Raw genomic sequence first — 16,126 nt, 5'->3', positions numbered from 1 at the left:
TTTGTCTCTCTCGTCATCCAACTCTGTGTCTAGCTGGCTGTCATTTGGTTCTGGAGCTTTGGCACCATCTCCATTGGAAATGGAAGAGTGAGGAACCCCTTCCGTCCCATCATCCCCAGCAGGTGTACTGGCAGGCTCTGTACCTGCCAGAGTAGACTGCTGGGATTTAAAGCTCTGAGGAAACTCAGAAATCCAGCCCTGATCTCCCTTAATGTCTTTTACCTCTTTCTCGCTCAGCAGGGCAGAAAAGGAGGACGGACAAGTGAAGTGCTTTGGAGAGGTGGAAAGAAAAGGGGAGGGATTTGGAGAGGTGGAAGGAGTGGGGGAGGGCTTTGGAGAGGCGGCTATTTTGCTGTCGAGTGTGCCACTGGCCTTTGCAGTTTTGGAAGAAGAGCTGTGCTGGCTCTGTTGAGGTAATAAAGAACATTTGGATTTGGTTTGGCTTTGGTTTGAGATGGCCTCCTCCTCTTCTTCCTCCTCCTCCTCCTCCTCCTCCTCTCCCCCTCTGCTGCTAAGGGCTGCCGGGAGCCCCCCTGTAACTGATGCCTCTCCTACACCTACATGCACCTCCCCTTCTTCCTTCCTTTGCCCTGACAAACATCCCTCCCCGAAGTCTTCCTTCATCCCCTGCTTTTGACACGCTCCATTCTCCTGTGAATGTCGGCCTCCTTCTTTCTGCTCACCTCCCTGGGTCTCTTCTCTAGCCTGGGACCCCTCTGTGCCCTCCTCCTCCTGCTGAGGCAGGGTCAGGGGCTCTTTGGCAGGGGCCATGGCTGAGGTATGAGAAGATGACCCTTGCTCCGGAATGACCGCTAGGGTCAGGAGAGGAAGAGATAAAGCCTGGGGACTGAGGTCAGAATCTCTCTCCTCTCCTCCCCCTCCATCCCCTCCCTCACCACTGTCCATACCGGAGGCTACAGCTGCCACGCATTACGACCCCACCTGTGTTTCAGATATAGCGAAAGACAAGAGGAGAGAGCGACAGACAGAGACAGAAGAAAAGTGAAGGGAAAAGAGGAGAAGAGTCATGTAAATAATATTGCATAACAGTGGAGGACATTGATTACAGTCCCTGGACACCATATGTTCAATACAGCCTTCACAGTGCGCCATACAGAGGCTGGTTACTCAGGGGTTAGCGTTAGCTCTTAATGGGAAAATCAATAGCATGAGCGCTAAACTAGGTAGAGGAATGCGGGTAAAGGCTACGCAGGAGGTCTATAATATTTCTCAGGGGATAGGATTAAATAAAGAACTGAATGCTTCGGAGCTAAAGGGCTTCCACTAAATTGCCACACTTTGATACACTGGGTTTAAAAACGGTTCTTTTATCTGCTTTTATCGGTCTTTCGCTGTGCATTGGTACAGAGATATTAGGAGAGGAAACTGGAGCTCTGTTTAGCACGAGCCATTTTATAACACGCAGTGCAAACACGGGGTGGTCACAGTACAATAAACACCTGCGTAATCCGATTTAGTCCAACTGCAACAAATACTTGTATTTGTGTAGACTTATAACATTTGGACAGGTTTTGAATAAAATCAGTGGTAATTTCTGAAGCAATAGTTAGTGGTGTTGCACTCTATTATTTATCTCCTATGTGTATACAATTGTATACACTTCCTGTAAATCCAATTGCTTGAACACTATAAACACACCCATATACATGAACAATGAAGCAATGATGTACATTAAAATGTATCCCTTTTTGTTGTAAACTGAAACTTTATGTATCATGCATTTATAGTCAATATTAGTGTGTTTAAAAGACAAACAATTTAAAGCAATGTTTCAATTAATCTTTATTTAAGACTGCTTTTGAAATAATTTGGTCTTAATGAAACTGGCAATATATGTAATATTTTATCATACATGAATTACCATAAACATTCATGTCAAGAATTAAAATTTCCCAAAATTGATCAATGATGTTTCACAAATAATCTTCCATCACCCACAGAATCATGCATCAAGACAGTGACTTCCTAAAAAAAAAAAAAATTTAGCCTCTCCTCTTCTGTTTTTAACTGCCAGATAGATGCCAGATGAGACAGATACATCTCTCTTACTCTGTGTGTGTCCCACAATCTCATTACTGACCTTTTTTTAATCAAGGAGAGACCTTAATGTACCCTTTCACCTTCTACTTCAACCAACCAACCCCCCTCTTCCTTCTGCTGTTTAAAAAACCCTCTCGCTCTCTCTCTCCCTCCTGTAGCCACCGCCTCTCCCCTCTCTGCACCTTAAAGATATATGGCTCATATCGGCACTCTGATAGTGCTTTAATGTACTGTGTTTATGTCACAGGCCACAGACCCTTGCCCACTGCAGCTGTCCACTGTCCCGCCGGGTAGTGCTGAGGGGATGAGTCTGACTGCCAGCAGCTGAGAAGAGTCTCTAATCTGATAAAGATTTTCATTTACACTGCAATCAATAACCTGGGTCTATCGGCAATGTAACTATTTATACAAACATTCCTGGCTCTCTATCGATCACAAGTGCGGGAAACCATCATTTAACAACGTGTGTGTGTGTGTGTGTAGGCTACATCTATGTGTGTGTTAATGTGAGTAAATCCTGTTGTCTACTGCAAACTGATTCTGATAATGTCATTTAAGCCCAGGCACAAAACATCTGACATTTACTTACAATATGAATGTACAATACATGTGTGTTATTAGGTGTGACTACAATAGAATGTGCAACAAAATAAGATGATCAAATATCTAACACAAAAATGAATCTTAGGAGTGTGTGTGTGTGGTGTGTGTGTGTGTGTGTGTGTGTGTGTGTGTGCGTGTGTGTGGTGTGTTTTAAGAATAGAGAGAAAGGAGAGAGAGGGGTGTAATGGGGTGAGAGAAAGACCATAAGAGTAGAGTTGTGTGGCTATACTTTAAGAAAATGCCCATTTTGTTTGTCTTTATAGGACCTGGACAAATACGGTTGGACATACCAAACACTGTTTTGAACGCAACTGTTTCTGCTGTGCGTGAGGACCCCGCATACAGCCGACACCAGGACCAAGGTAATAGCACCGAGCTGCATTTAGCATGATTCTGGGTGCCATACAAGCGGGGCTGTTGGAGAATACCGGACGGGCAGCGACTTGAAGTTCACTCCCCGTCTCTGCCTGTTGTTGTCAAGCCACCGACCAACCCTCAGCCTCCAGACGACTTCAGCCTTTGTTTACAGTGGACCGGACCGTTCCCCACTCCGATCCCGTTAAAGCACGAGTGATCGCGTTCGGTATCCAGTAACAGGTGACTCGATGCACGAGCAGATCAACAAAAGCTCGATGTGTGCGATATACAGGCTGCACTAACGAAACACCCCTTCCTCTCCGCCGCCGGGGTGACTTCCTCCCGTCTCTTTAATATCGTAAACAAATGGCAGACTTACATTTATGCAGCGGCTCTGGTACAAAGCTCCGTACGCTGAATGTGTAGTAGTCCAGAAAGCAATCGTATAGAGACCACTCATTCCTTATGAATGATCCTCTGCGTTTTTACCGAGCCAGGAGGGAAAAAAGGGGAGAGGGAGAGAGAGCAGCGGGGTCCAAGTTGTTACCAAACAACAGTATAATTAAAGCTACATGTAGGCTGTAGTAAACAGAAGATGGGGGACGGAGGGGTTTGTGCGAGCTCCAGAGGTAGAATGAGTTCTGATCACTGTGGGGAAAAAACACTTGGCTCTTTATTCCTGCTAATTAGTTTCCTTCAAAAAATGGCTGAGATTACGCCTAGTGCGCATGTGCGTAATTGCGCAGACACCGCTAATTAGCCCGTTTGGATCAATAGGATTCCGCGAGAGAGAGAGAGGGAGGAGGGAGGGGGAGAGGCTACAGGGGACGCTTTGAGAGGACAGGGAGAAGAGGACAATATTTTAAAAGTACGATGAATTTCAGCTGAAAGGTTGAATTTCTATTGAAAAAAGAAGGTTGTCGCTGAAAAATTCCAGTTATATATTTTAGATGGATGTTAAGACAAATCCCCAGATGATGTAAACAAATATGTAAATTAGAGAGAAAACAATATCGCAAAAAAATAAATCACTAGATGACCCCAAAAATATGCTAAAATACCACGAAGTGGCCAACAATAATGTAAATATTCACACAAAAAAAGACACAATGGGATTTTGGAAGAGCATTATGATGCCAGAAGATCTACCACAAAATGCGTCACAATCACCGTGGTTTACTATTGAGAACAAAAAGCACATTGCAGGGCCCTTGAGGATTATTTTAGGAATAGTATATATAAATAGTGTGTGTGTTAAAGCAGACGCTAGACGCTCAAATGTAAACATTATGTTCCAGACGTAAATTGCATGATTTTTATGAAATATTTAAATTTCTGTTTGATAGACCACATGCTTTGAAAAAGTTGTAACATATAATTCAAAGGTTTCTGGTTGACACATATTCACATTTAACAAACAAGTCAAAATATATGCTTAAGACAAAAAGGAAAAAGGTCTCGTCTAAATATGCTGCAATATGAAATGAGAAATGGCACCCTTTAACTGTTTTTGGAGCGAGGCTGCAGGTGGGTTGCGGGCAATGGGTTGCTGGTTAATTTTCTCTGTTTGGCTAACATTAAAATACTTAAGCCTAAATTGATGTGTCCACTTCTGTGTTTGTCATCACATAAGACCTTTGGGTTTTTTTTATGCTCCGGCCGTCCCATCCTCGCCACTCGGGTCTATTGTTATGATAATACTATTGTGAATTTCTCGTGCAATCTGTCGATCGTCCATATTTAAGAAGGAGAAAACTGCATTTATTTGTAAGATTAAATAATATATGTTATACTTAATTAGGTATTGATTGTCACAGCTAACGTCGCCTTTATTTAAGAATTGTATTAATATACAGTTAGAAAGGTGTGGAAGGCTACAATGTTACAGAGAAAGTCCATATGAAAAAAAATATGGGCATATTATTGTAATAACACAGAATATAAAAATACTATATATTAACTGCAGTCAGGTTATCACCTCGCTTTTGCGTGAAACAACCGCACTACAAGGCCATATCGGACGAGTACATGAATATTAATGCTATTTCGTTGTGTTGGTTTTGAGAGCACTGACATTTTTATTTGGGTTGGTCTTGTTTTGGTCTGATCATTTTCTTGCATTTGTACAACTATAAAGAATCGATGCATTTGGCTAAATTATTTGGTCTGCGTGTGTAGAACATCCAATGATTGTTTTACTGTTTGAGAACATTTGAAGTGATTGTCCGTCTGGCACATGCAAAGACTGCAGGTTATCACAAACATAAATCAGGGACTGCTCTGTTCTCTTATATGCCTACATGGACATTTCCTGTTTTTGTTAGTGCTGTTAGAACGGTGATCATTTTATGTAATTGTATAAGCAAAAGACAATAACAGTGACTGATTTTATCATTTTAACGTTAGTCCATAATGCAAGGTGTCACAGCAGTGTGAGTGTGTGTGTATGTGTGTGTCTGTGTGTGTGTATGTGTGTCTGTGTGTGAGAGAGAGAGAGACAGACAGACAGACAGACAGAATCAAGAAGGTGCGTCCTTGCATGTCATGGCTTTTCTATTCATTCTTGTGAATCCTTTTTTCATTAATGTATGTATAATATATCAAATGTGTGCTTCTTTGATGTACAAGATTAGCCTGTAAACACAAACAAATATTGGGTTCTGAAAATGTTGCTTAGATTTTAAACCAATTATGTTGTCTATTTTATTTTCCTCATAAACAAATGATCTTATATTTAACACTACAGTGCAGGGAAACAATAATAAAATGCTTTTAATTGATCTATATTATTTACATCGCTTGATGTAAATTTCCATTTGTTTTTGCCCTATTTAAAACAATGAAAAAGGCATGTGAACACACACATTTAATACCTTCTCATGCAAGGAATTAATATATACAAAAATACAGTCCTTTATAAAGCAGTCCTTACACATTTTTGATCAAATAGAATAATTCTCCTGATTGGTTATACACCTTGAGAAAGTCCATCACAGATATGAGAGAGACTCTCCATGACTGGAACTTTGAGTTCATTTCCGTCGTGATGAATATATAAATTTAATATTTTACAGATATTAAAGCTCTCATGTACATGTACATTTAAATTTACAATTCACACGCACACACACACACACACACACACACACACACACACACTCCTTTGCATACACACTTAAACATGCATAGGCGGTACTGTTAAACGCACCATGCCCTCAGGTGTATGCCAGGGGTTGTTGTTTTCACTGTAATATATAGTTAGCCCTTCCACCAATTTACCCTGTCAGTGCTAATGGGGCAATTAACCACCATGATACCCCCCAGGCAGAAGGAGACCCAAAAGCTCCCCAACTCCAAACTTGTCTTTATGACATTTATATGACAAAATGTGGGGGAAGCTTGGGATCCATCTGACACCTTGGAGGGTCCTTAATGTCGCACCCTCCCTTGCCCCTGCCCCTTTCTGCCCCAGGGTATGGCATTGAGCAGGAAGTGTAATACATCATGTACAGGAGAGGCCTCGTCCAGCAGGGAGAAAACTTTGTTCTCCAAAGCTTCAGTGGGGCCAGTCTGATTTACACACTGTGTCCACTTCTGCGTGATTCTGAATGTAAGCTGACCTTTATAGGCCGCCGTACAAACACAAACACACTTCCAGCTAACATACTCAGACTTGACCTCTCCCTTCATTCAAGCCTTTTCGGTGTCTATAAGTCCCCCTATCTTTGTCTCTGCTCACATTCCCCATGTCCTTCTTACATCCCCAAGGAGGCAATAACCTCCCTAGCAAGTGCCTCCCCTTGAGCCGTTGTCATAGTAACTTGTGGACTGGTCGACATGACAACCCTACCGTGGTCCAGAGATAAATGATAGGCCAAAAATGGAGAGGGAGAAGGCACATGGGGGATTTGCACCGCCTTTAATTTGGTTTGCCTGATTCTGATTCAAAATATGTTTTCTCTCTCTCATTCAGCATCAGCCTGCTTTACATTTATACAGGTATTTACAAATACTGCCAGCCTCCGAGCCACTCCACGACTGATCCCGGCCTTGCTCTGCGGAGCCTGGATGCTCAAAATTGCAGTAGTAAAAATTATTTTATTATTGTGCTATTTTCCTTTCCTGTATCCTTACAACATATATATTTTATCAAAGCAAATTAATATAAATGGTGGGTGCAGGAATCCCGTATGTTTTTACACGTTGATCTTTTGGGGCATTAAACCAAGAATCTGCTATTTACGGTTACCACCAAATTCATTTTAGAGGAAAAAAACCAGGAGCATAAGGATATCTACTTATTAAACCCGCGTCTTTCCACGACTCCATTTCCTAAATCCGAGGACAGTATACTGTGACTGTCCCAGCACCGATTTATTGACTTTGTCATCCCACGGGTTAAACGGGTTCAGTTTTACTTCAATGCACTCAATCAGTCTATTAATTGTGTTGTGGAAGAGGATTCACGGATCCCTCTGAAAAACAAAATGCAAAAATTCGCCAGAACATTTATCTAAATAGCATGTGTAAAAGGCCCAAGCATGGTTGGTAGGGGACATAGTAGAGTTGCACAAATACATTTAACTTATTTATTACATCTTCCATTCATCTCAACTGTCCTGTTTTTCATTATTGGAATGAAGAGCACTCGGTGAGAAAAAACAGAAGTCCGGAGCAAGATGATGAATCCATAACAGCTCCAGGGGTGTTGCCCCTCAGCATTTCCCCGTTCTCTGACCCCAGAGGGTAGCGAACTTGAAGAGATATATCCTAAAAGGATCGATATACCATTATTAAACAAGACTATTAGATATATGTTATATATATATATATATATCATATACAGTATACTTAGTAAAGAACAATATACATTACATCCAGTCAAGCGTTCTGAGGCTAAAAAATATGAAAACTAAAACTAGACAACTGAATGATAAATTAGTTCACAATATGTCACCTCTCATCCCAGAGGCTTCATTATTCTATTGGCAAATAATTTCCTGCTTTTAAACCTTGTTCACCAGAAATGCAATATAACATTCATTTGATTTGAATTATATGAGTTGTTTCCCGAAATGCAATGCCATAAACAAAATAAATATTAGAGAATTCCCCACCCCTTTATAAAATTGATAACACTGTGTTGCTGCATTATGAAACATCTTTAGCGCATAAATTATATTATATGTCCATTAGATAACATTTTGTTTATATTTTACTTACATAATGATAGAAATCCATTTGTAATTACAGATTTGGAGATGTTTGCCTTTAATGTGTGTGTATCAGGAATAGATTTGCACAGGCACTTCTGCACATTAACTGCAGTCCTGGCAAACACAACTGTGCAGAAGCACAAAACGGTTTGGTTTTGTGCTTAATATTTGTTTCCCTACTCTACACTTTAATTGTGATTCAGTCATGTTTTGCATCTGGCCTCCTATTTCTTTTTCCTTTTTTTGGATATGTTTGGTGTGTGTGCTTGTTTTATTTTGTGTTGCCTCTGTCTTTGACAGATGAATTTCTCCTTGGGGATCAATAAAGTGTATCGTCTAATTTCATCTCATCTCATCACCTTCACTATAGCCTCCTCTTGCAGGAGAACATTAATAACATTAATGTTAGATGTGGATGAGTCTGACTACAGGTAGCCAATATTTAGATCCAATCATACTCAACCATAAGTAGAATGAATAGACAGACAGACAGACGGACAGACTAGATGGAGGGGTGGGTGGGTGGCTGGGTTGGAGCCATATTTAATTGTTATTCGCTCTATTTCCAGTTCACATTAAATGGCTTTGCAACAAGACACTCCACAAAAATAACTGAGCAACAGCGCCCCTCGTTGTTCAGGGCCCGACACTTCAAGTATGCCATGTAGAAAAAAAAACGGGCACCTCGGGCACCGTACATTCGCGGAAGTTGTCATATATTCTTACGTGAAAAAGGAATGGGAGATTTATGTACACACAACTGAAAAGAGTATTTACTTTTATTGCTACTATTCCTATTAGTCCACGATTTTCAAAATGGAAGATGAATGGGAAGAGGAGGTACGAAATACCATTAGTGTACTAGCGTTTACTCTTTTGCCATATCCTTCATGTGGCGAGCACGTTAGTTAATGTACTGTGGTCGGGGTCCTGATCGGTCTTCATGTTATTGTTTCTTTTCTGTGCTTGTTTGACTGTTAACAAATCACAATGTCTCTTCATTCGGGATCCCTCTTGTCTGTTTCGCTTGTTTAGGAGCAGATTGTTGTGGTGGAGCTCTCTGGTATAATAAACAATGACTTCCTGTCCAAGTGTCGGGGCACATGCAAGATACTGGTGAGTATCGGATATTAATGCTTGTTTTGTCATGACAGAAAAGTCCTGGCCACCGTGCACGCCATCAATATCAGTGAAGGCCTCTCACTGCAGCAGTCACTAAATACGTGTTGTTTATGTGTTGCAGGATATCGACAGTGAAAAGCCAATGATGCAAGTGGGACATTATGTGTTTGCAGGGGAATATGAAGGTAAGGAGTAACCTCTAAATATCCATAGAGAAAGCATGTATATACTCCTTGTGTAGCTTCACTGACTTGTGCCTGCTGTTGAAATATATTGCACTCCTCTTTTCCTCCTGCGTCAAGCAAGTTGTAATGATCGTCCTCTGACTTTTGTAGTTGGTTTGACTCATGATGAATGGCCCAATTTCCCCCCTCAAAAGTCTGATAATCTAAAAAGTAATACCTTCAATATAAGGAATTAATATAACATATAATATACGATACCTATACCGTAATACGCATGATTAATCATAGTGATGCTGACTATTTTTTCTGCACGGAGGAGCTTCCATAAACTCCTATAATAGATTTATATAATAGAAAATCAATGTTGAACGTTTTATTTGCTATCCTTCACTCTTCAAAGATACTTTGGGAACTTGTGTGCTGTTTGAGGAGGGACCCCAGAAAAGTAAGGCTTTCTATATATTCCTCTATATTTTGTTGGGTTTCAGCTTCTTTTTTTGCCTTATTGTCCATTTTGATATATTTCTGCAGGAAAAGCAGACCGTGGTCCAGAGCTTAAGTACATGTGCCACACCGTGAAAAAACTGATGATGCAACGAATCTTCCTGGTTGAGAAGAAAGAGGGTGAAACCAGCACAGGTCAGCCAGAACCGCTATACTCATCATGGCTCAACATCTGTTGTGATAATTTAGTTATTGTACAGTTATTATAACTTGTGTTTCATGACACATTTTCATACAATGTCACTTTTCAAGAGAAACTTGGCAAAACTACTTTTTGATATTATGCAGCTTTACAAATAATAATGCTTGCACAACATTGTTAAAAGCCTAAATATGGTTGGAATGATGTTGTCCCAGCAGGAAGTGGTGATAGTGGTGAGCAGATGAACACAACATGTCAGTCCAATCAAGAAGAAAATGCCAACCAACAGGGAGAGACAGCAGGTGGTATGGACAACACAGATTTGGAAGACTCAGCAGTGTGCTGAGATACAGAGCCTTTGCTATATTCTGACCTCCCTATACAAGTGTAGAGACACCAGGCTGTGAAGGACTCCATGTCTAAAACGGACAATTCAAATACAGTTCAGTAGAAAATAAAAGTGTTCGTATTGGTGTAATTCTTGTGTCACAATCCTTTTCCAGAAACATGTAATGCCTCTTCTTTGCTGGACATCAAAAAAGTGATATTTGAAATATAGTTAAATCATTTTTACAAATAATCACGTGAATAAATATATATATATATATATATATATATATATTCCTTTTTTTCTACACAGTAGGGGTCTTGGGAAAGGCAGTCACAGACATATCTCAGTTTAGCAGCAGGAAGTCCTGTCATTGTGATTGTTCCACTTATCACAATGAATGTTTAACCAGCAGTGGGAGAGATATTTGCTTGAACTGCAAGGCTATAAGAGAGAGTTTGTCATACATTCAAAGAAGTGAGAAGAATAATTAATATCTATTTTTCTGAATTGTGATAAATATGTAATATCTGCACTACTGTGACTTGAGTTAGAGTGTTAAAGCCAACAGAAATAAAAGCTTTTTATTTTGTGAGTCTGTGTATTATTGTTGATGATGTGTTGTTTTTGTGGAATTTCTGCCACAGAAGAGTTGTGTGGATGTGGCATTTGGTTTCAAAGCAAAAGTCTGTTAGTCAGGCACAATTCCTTTTTGATTTCATTTTTAAGAAACTAGTGTACATTAATTAAATACATTACATTTCTATAGTGTTTGCCTTTGGTTAATTTGTATAATATGTGTAAAAGTGCTGGTTTTGGACTGCTATTTACCAGTTTACCTATCCCACACACTGGAGTTTTGTTTTATGAATGGACCAAGTTGTGTTGACTTTGAGGACGTGGCGGTTCTCGGCCAATCCAATCACCGATGCACCCTTGAAGTGGACCAGTGAGCGAGCGACATCGCACTTGCCTCCTCGGCGCCTGATTGGTCGGTTGCGTCGTTTGGCGTTTTAGCACAGGAAGTGCATGGGTGTGTTTCCGAGGGGAGGGTCTTAAATTGCATCGACGAACTTCCCTGAAGACACCGGTGAGTTCTCTTGATAAATTGTGGTTTAAAATACAAAAAGTAATTAAAATGTGTCTCCCAGTGTAGCTGGTGTTTAGAAAGACGCAATATGGACAATTACCTCGTTGCTTATTTGCCTTCATTGGACGAGTGAAGCTGCAGGTTAGCTGAAAAAATAACGGTACGCTAGGTTAGCCAGTCTTAACGTCAACGTTAGTCGTCTGATTTTGGATGATAATGGTTAAAAACTAGCTTCTGACTCGTAATTCACAAAGGATGAGAAGATTGAAGGTGTCGAGACGTGCTAAATACAGACTACTGATATTGTGACGAAAGCAGTCAAATTAGTTAGCGGTGAACTTTTAGTTAGATGATAGCTAAATAGTCAAAGATCACATTTCCCCCCTCCGAATACTGCATTATAATTCCTGTTTTTATTAAAAACAATAACGTTATGGTCGCTTTATATAAACGTAGGTTGCTAGCAGGTGATTTTAATATTTTCCCGTGAATCAGCTTCTCTGTAAAAGCTTAAACATGCCGAACCAGAACTTTAACTTTTATAAAAGTACTACATTACAGTACTACATTACATGTAGCATTAGTTGTATATATGCTAGATGTACCTAATGATCGATTACACAAGCTATGCTGATATGTCGGGTAAATAATTCATAAATATGTGTGTATGCATGATAATGTTTATTTAGAGGATTTTCGAGTCGGGGATAATAAAATATATGAGATGTTATTTCCTACAACATAAAAGAAGCTTGGGAAGAAAGGGATTGCGTCAGCTTGAACAGATTAGCCCTGCAGTTCACCTCATAGTCTGAGTATTTGCTTGCTCAGAGTCATACACGTCTAAACTGGGGCAGAGTTGAGTAGCAGTACTCGCATAAAAGTGCATGACAAACTAAGATAGGCATGCAATGCAAAATGCACGGTTTGAGCAGTAATCATAGCTTTTTGTTTTTTTCTTTATGCCCCTCGTCCAGACAGCTTCTGCACATACGCAGGATGGAGCTGCGACCACTTGTTATGTGCTTTGCTCTCTGTGTGGTTTACGCCACCAGTAAACCCACAGAGAAGAAGGAACGTGTTCACCACGATGAACCCCTCAGCAACAGAGATCACGATGATATGGAGAACTTTGACTATGACCATGAAGCCTTTCTGGGACAAGAGGAGGCCAAGACCTTTGACCAGCTCACACCAGAGGAGAGCAAGGAGAGGCTCGGGTAAGAGTCAGGGAGATTGTGCAAATCTGTTCTTGAAACACCGGGACGATATAAAATCACTGTGGTAATGTCCTAGTTTCTCCTCAAGGAGCAGTAAAGTTCATCTGAGGTGACACATATGGTATGAGGGAACAAGCTAATTGTTTGCCAATTTGTTTTCATTTATCTACAGCATGTTAGTCGAACGTATAGATGAGGATAAGGATGGCTATGTGACAGTTGAGGAGATGAAGAACTGGATCAAGCATGCCCAGAAGAGGTGGATCTACGATGATGTGGATCGACAGTGGCAGAGTCATGACCTAAATGGGGACCACGCGGTGTCCTGGGAGGAGTACAAGAATGCCACATATGGATACATTCTTGGTACAGCTGCAGACAATTATCTTTTTATTCAATTGCTGTGTCCCATAAGTATTACCTGTGTACTGCATGGGTACAGACACACATTTACTTTGCCACGCGTGCACACAATATACAAAGTTGTGTTCACTGACTTGCAGATGATCCCGACCCCGATGATGGCTTCAGCTACAGGCAGATGATGGATCGTGACGAGAGGAGATTCAAAATGGCAGACCAAGACAATGACATGAAAGCCAACAAGGAGGAGTTTACAGCCTTCCTTCACCCTGAGGAGTACGACCACATGAAAGACATTGTGGTACTGGTGAGTGACAAACGCACACAGGTGTTAAATGATGATGCTAACACTGTTTTACTTCCCTTCTCACTGCTCTGTGGTCTATTTTCTTTTTTTTAGGAAACTATGGAAGACATTGACAAGAATGGAGATGGTTTAATAGATTTAGACGAGTACATAGGTGAGTTCTAGTTCATTGTCATATCAGCACCATCAATTTATACCACACAATTTTGGGTTGTAATTGGTGAAACCTAAGGAAAATCCAGTATTATATTGAAGTATTAATAAATGTTTGAGGAACCAGTTTGAGTAACCCTTATGAAATGAGCATGTCAACAACCCCCTTTTGTGCCGTAGGTGACATGTACAACCAGGAGGGAGACTCTACAGAACCTGAGTGGGTGAAGACAGAGAGGGAACAGTTTACTGAATTCAGAGACAAAAACAAAGACGGAAAGATGGACAAGGAGGAGACCAGAGACTGGATCCTGCCCAATGACTACGACCATGCTGACGCTGAGGCCAAGCATCTGGTCTATGAGTCAGATGCAGACAAAGTATGTACTTTTAAAATTTCTAAATTTCAACAGAATTGCATTGTTCTAATGCGTTTTATTTGCTGAATATTGGGGGGGAAGTGGAACTGCATGTGTGAAAGCATAAATTAATTTAGTGGACTCAAATGAGTCAGTTTCAATGATTGTACTCCAGGGCTAAAATATAATGGGAACATCTGTGATGTTTGGTAGATTTGTTTAATGTTGCAATGACAATGTGAGGTTTTATGAAACAAAGAATCACAGACAATTATTTATGTCTAGATTTTAGACAATTATTTATGGAATAACGACTTTGCTTTTTGCAACTCACTCACCAATATTTGGTACCAGCCTGCGGTTGCTTCACAGTAAAAGCCTTCCAGTGACACTTCATGTCTTTTGGTCCCAGGCGTGTAATGTAAACAATGTGTTAGCCAACAGTGACTTTAATCACCAGTTTAAAATATTAAATTAGCAAAGGTGGATTTAACTTAATTACAGCTGTAACAAGGCATGCTAAATGCAAGACATCTAGGCTTTCCTCTCAGCCCTGCCTGTATTGTGGCACTTTTGGATATTTTTATTGTGTAATTAAGATGAGGAAAATATGTCTTATTTATTGTCGGCACCCAGTTATGCACGTTCAAATCATACAAGGCATGCCAAATGATAGCAACATGAAGTACCTTCATATCTTGGTAACAGTTTTTAAAATAATCAATCTTTGTGTACTGACACAAATACAAGTCTTATCATTTGTGTTATTCTCCCTCCATCAGGATGGCCACCTGACCAAGGCAGAAATCGTGGATAAGTACGATCTGTTCGTGGGCAGTCAGGCAACCGATTTCGGAGAAGCTCTGACTCGACACGACGAGTTCTAACATCCACCAGCCTCCAAAGACTCTGTTCATCTTGTGTACCACCTTACTCCTCCATCAGTGGGTGGAGTATCTCAAACCAGATGAGCTAACCTAATCCAACGCCACGAACAATAATTTATTTGATCTGTTGAATGTGTCCCGTTGTGTACACACTAACATCACACACTGACAGTTTGTCCTCATGCTCCGTTGTGTCTAAGACTGGGATATGTCGTCAGCCTGTACTCTGCTTCCACACACTAATCTTCCCTTTCCAAGGTCAGGCAAAGGACAAACCGTGTTAGATGACAATTTGTTTTTGTTTTTTATCTGAAAGAATGATTTTATGAAATTGTTATGAAACCCTAAGATCAAGTTTAAGTTTGTAGTATACAGAATAGTTTATCGCACCATTTATTTTGGATTTCACTAGACTGAAGAGTAAATCTGCTTTCTTGCCAGTATAATTTGTTCTACTCCTCTGTCTTATCATATTATCAGGCCTAAACTGAAAACACCAGTTATTGATTCATTGTAACTCGTTTTTGTGTCATTGATCATAATGCGGTAATTCTGGAGTATAGGGTGTTTGGAACGAGGAGTAAATATAAAATTCCAGTGGCGAAGACTATTTGGACCAGTGCAATACAGAATCATCAGTGGTACCTCACTGTCTATACTAAACTTGTCCCCAAAGCATCCATGTTAGCACAAGCTGTTGGTCCTCCATAAGAGTTGTGTGTTGGCTGAAGGAATCATGAATTTCGGATTTAGGGATTGATGGATTCTTTGTCCACAAAGCTGCCTCATTTCTTTTTTTTCCTCATCACCTCAATAGTGTGTGCATGGGAATCTGTGTGTACATTTATTACTTGTAGTCTTGATTACTGACCTATCCTTTTTTTTTAATGTTACGTTTTGTTGTATTCAGCGAAGTTCTGTGCCAAGCGAAAGAATTTGTCCAGATTTGTAAGCAGTTTAAAAAATATATATTTTTCCTGTCAAACCCTAAATATGTTTGTTATGCTTGTATTATCCCTAGCACCATTTATAACCACTGTTGAGATTTTTTATGGTATACTATAATGTATATGATCATGTTTTTTTACAGGCTCACTGCAGCTACCACCCTTTCACTTGTGACTTTACTGTAAATAAGTTGTTTGTCTGAAAACTGAGCACTCTAACAATCAAGTCCAGTTTTTGTGATTTGAGAAGAATGTTCTCAATAAAAACAAACTAAATTAGAA

At 40.2% G+C, this 16,126-nt stretch overlaps 2 protein-coding genes across 4 annotated transcripts; both read left to right on the top strand.

The window, feature by feature from the left end:
- The first annotated feature begins 8,935 nt into the window (after positions 1-8,935).
- Positions 8,936-10,668, top strand: gtf3c6 (general transcription factor IIIC, polypeptide 6, alpha). 2 transcript variants are annotated; one of them, XM_034535202.1, is made up of 6 exons: positions 8,936-9,077; positions 9,273-9,353; positions 9,481-9,544; positions 9,945-9,989; positions 10,076-10,183; positions 10,409-10,668. In XM_034535202.1, exons 1-6 carry the CDS (start codon positions 9,054-9,056, stop codon positions 10,534-10,536), a joined length of 450 nt encoding a protein of 149 aa, XP_034391093.1. In that variant the 5' UTR covers positions 8,936-9,053; the 3' UTR covers positions 10,537-10,668. The 2 variants fall into 2 exon arrangements, with proteins under 2 accessions (XP_034391093.1, XP_034391091.1); XM_034535200.1 differs by having other exon boundaries at positions 10,406-10,668.
- Positions 10,669-11,493: 825 nt separating this feature from the next.
- calub (calumenin b) lies at positions 11,494-16,126 on the top strand. 2 transcript variants are annotated; one of them, XM_034535758.1, is made up of 7 exons: positions 11,494-11,608; positions 12,590-12,828; positions 13,001-13,194; positions 13,332-13,498; positions 13,592-13,652; positions 13,832-14,031; positions 14,793-16,126. In XM_034535758.1, the coding sequence occupies exons 2-7, from the start codon at positions 12,608-12,610 to the stop codon at positions 14,895-14,897; spliced, it is 948 nt and encodes a 315-aa protein (XP_034391649.1). In that variant the 5' UTR covers positions 11,494-11,608; positions 12,590-12,607; the 3' UTR covers positions 14,898-16,126. The 2 variants fall into 2 exon arrangements, with proteins under 2 accessions (XP_034391649.1, XP_034391648.1); XM_034535757.1 differs by having other exon boundaries at positions 11,536-11,608; positions 12,586-12,828.

The sequence above is a fragment of the Cyclopterus lumpus genome, chromosome 6, assembly GCF_009769545.1.
Source record: "Cyclopterus lumpus isolate fCycLum1 chromosome 6, fCycLum1.pri, whole genome shotgun sequence".
NCBI lineage: Eukaryota > Metazoa > Chordata > Actinopteri > Perciformes > Cyclopteridae > Cyclopterus > Cyclopterus lumpus.
The sequence above is the reverse complement of the archived record's forward strand: the minus strand, read 5'-3'. Positions and strand labels throughout refer to the sequence as shown.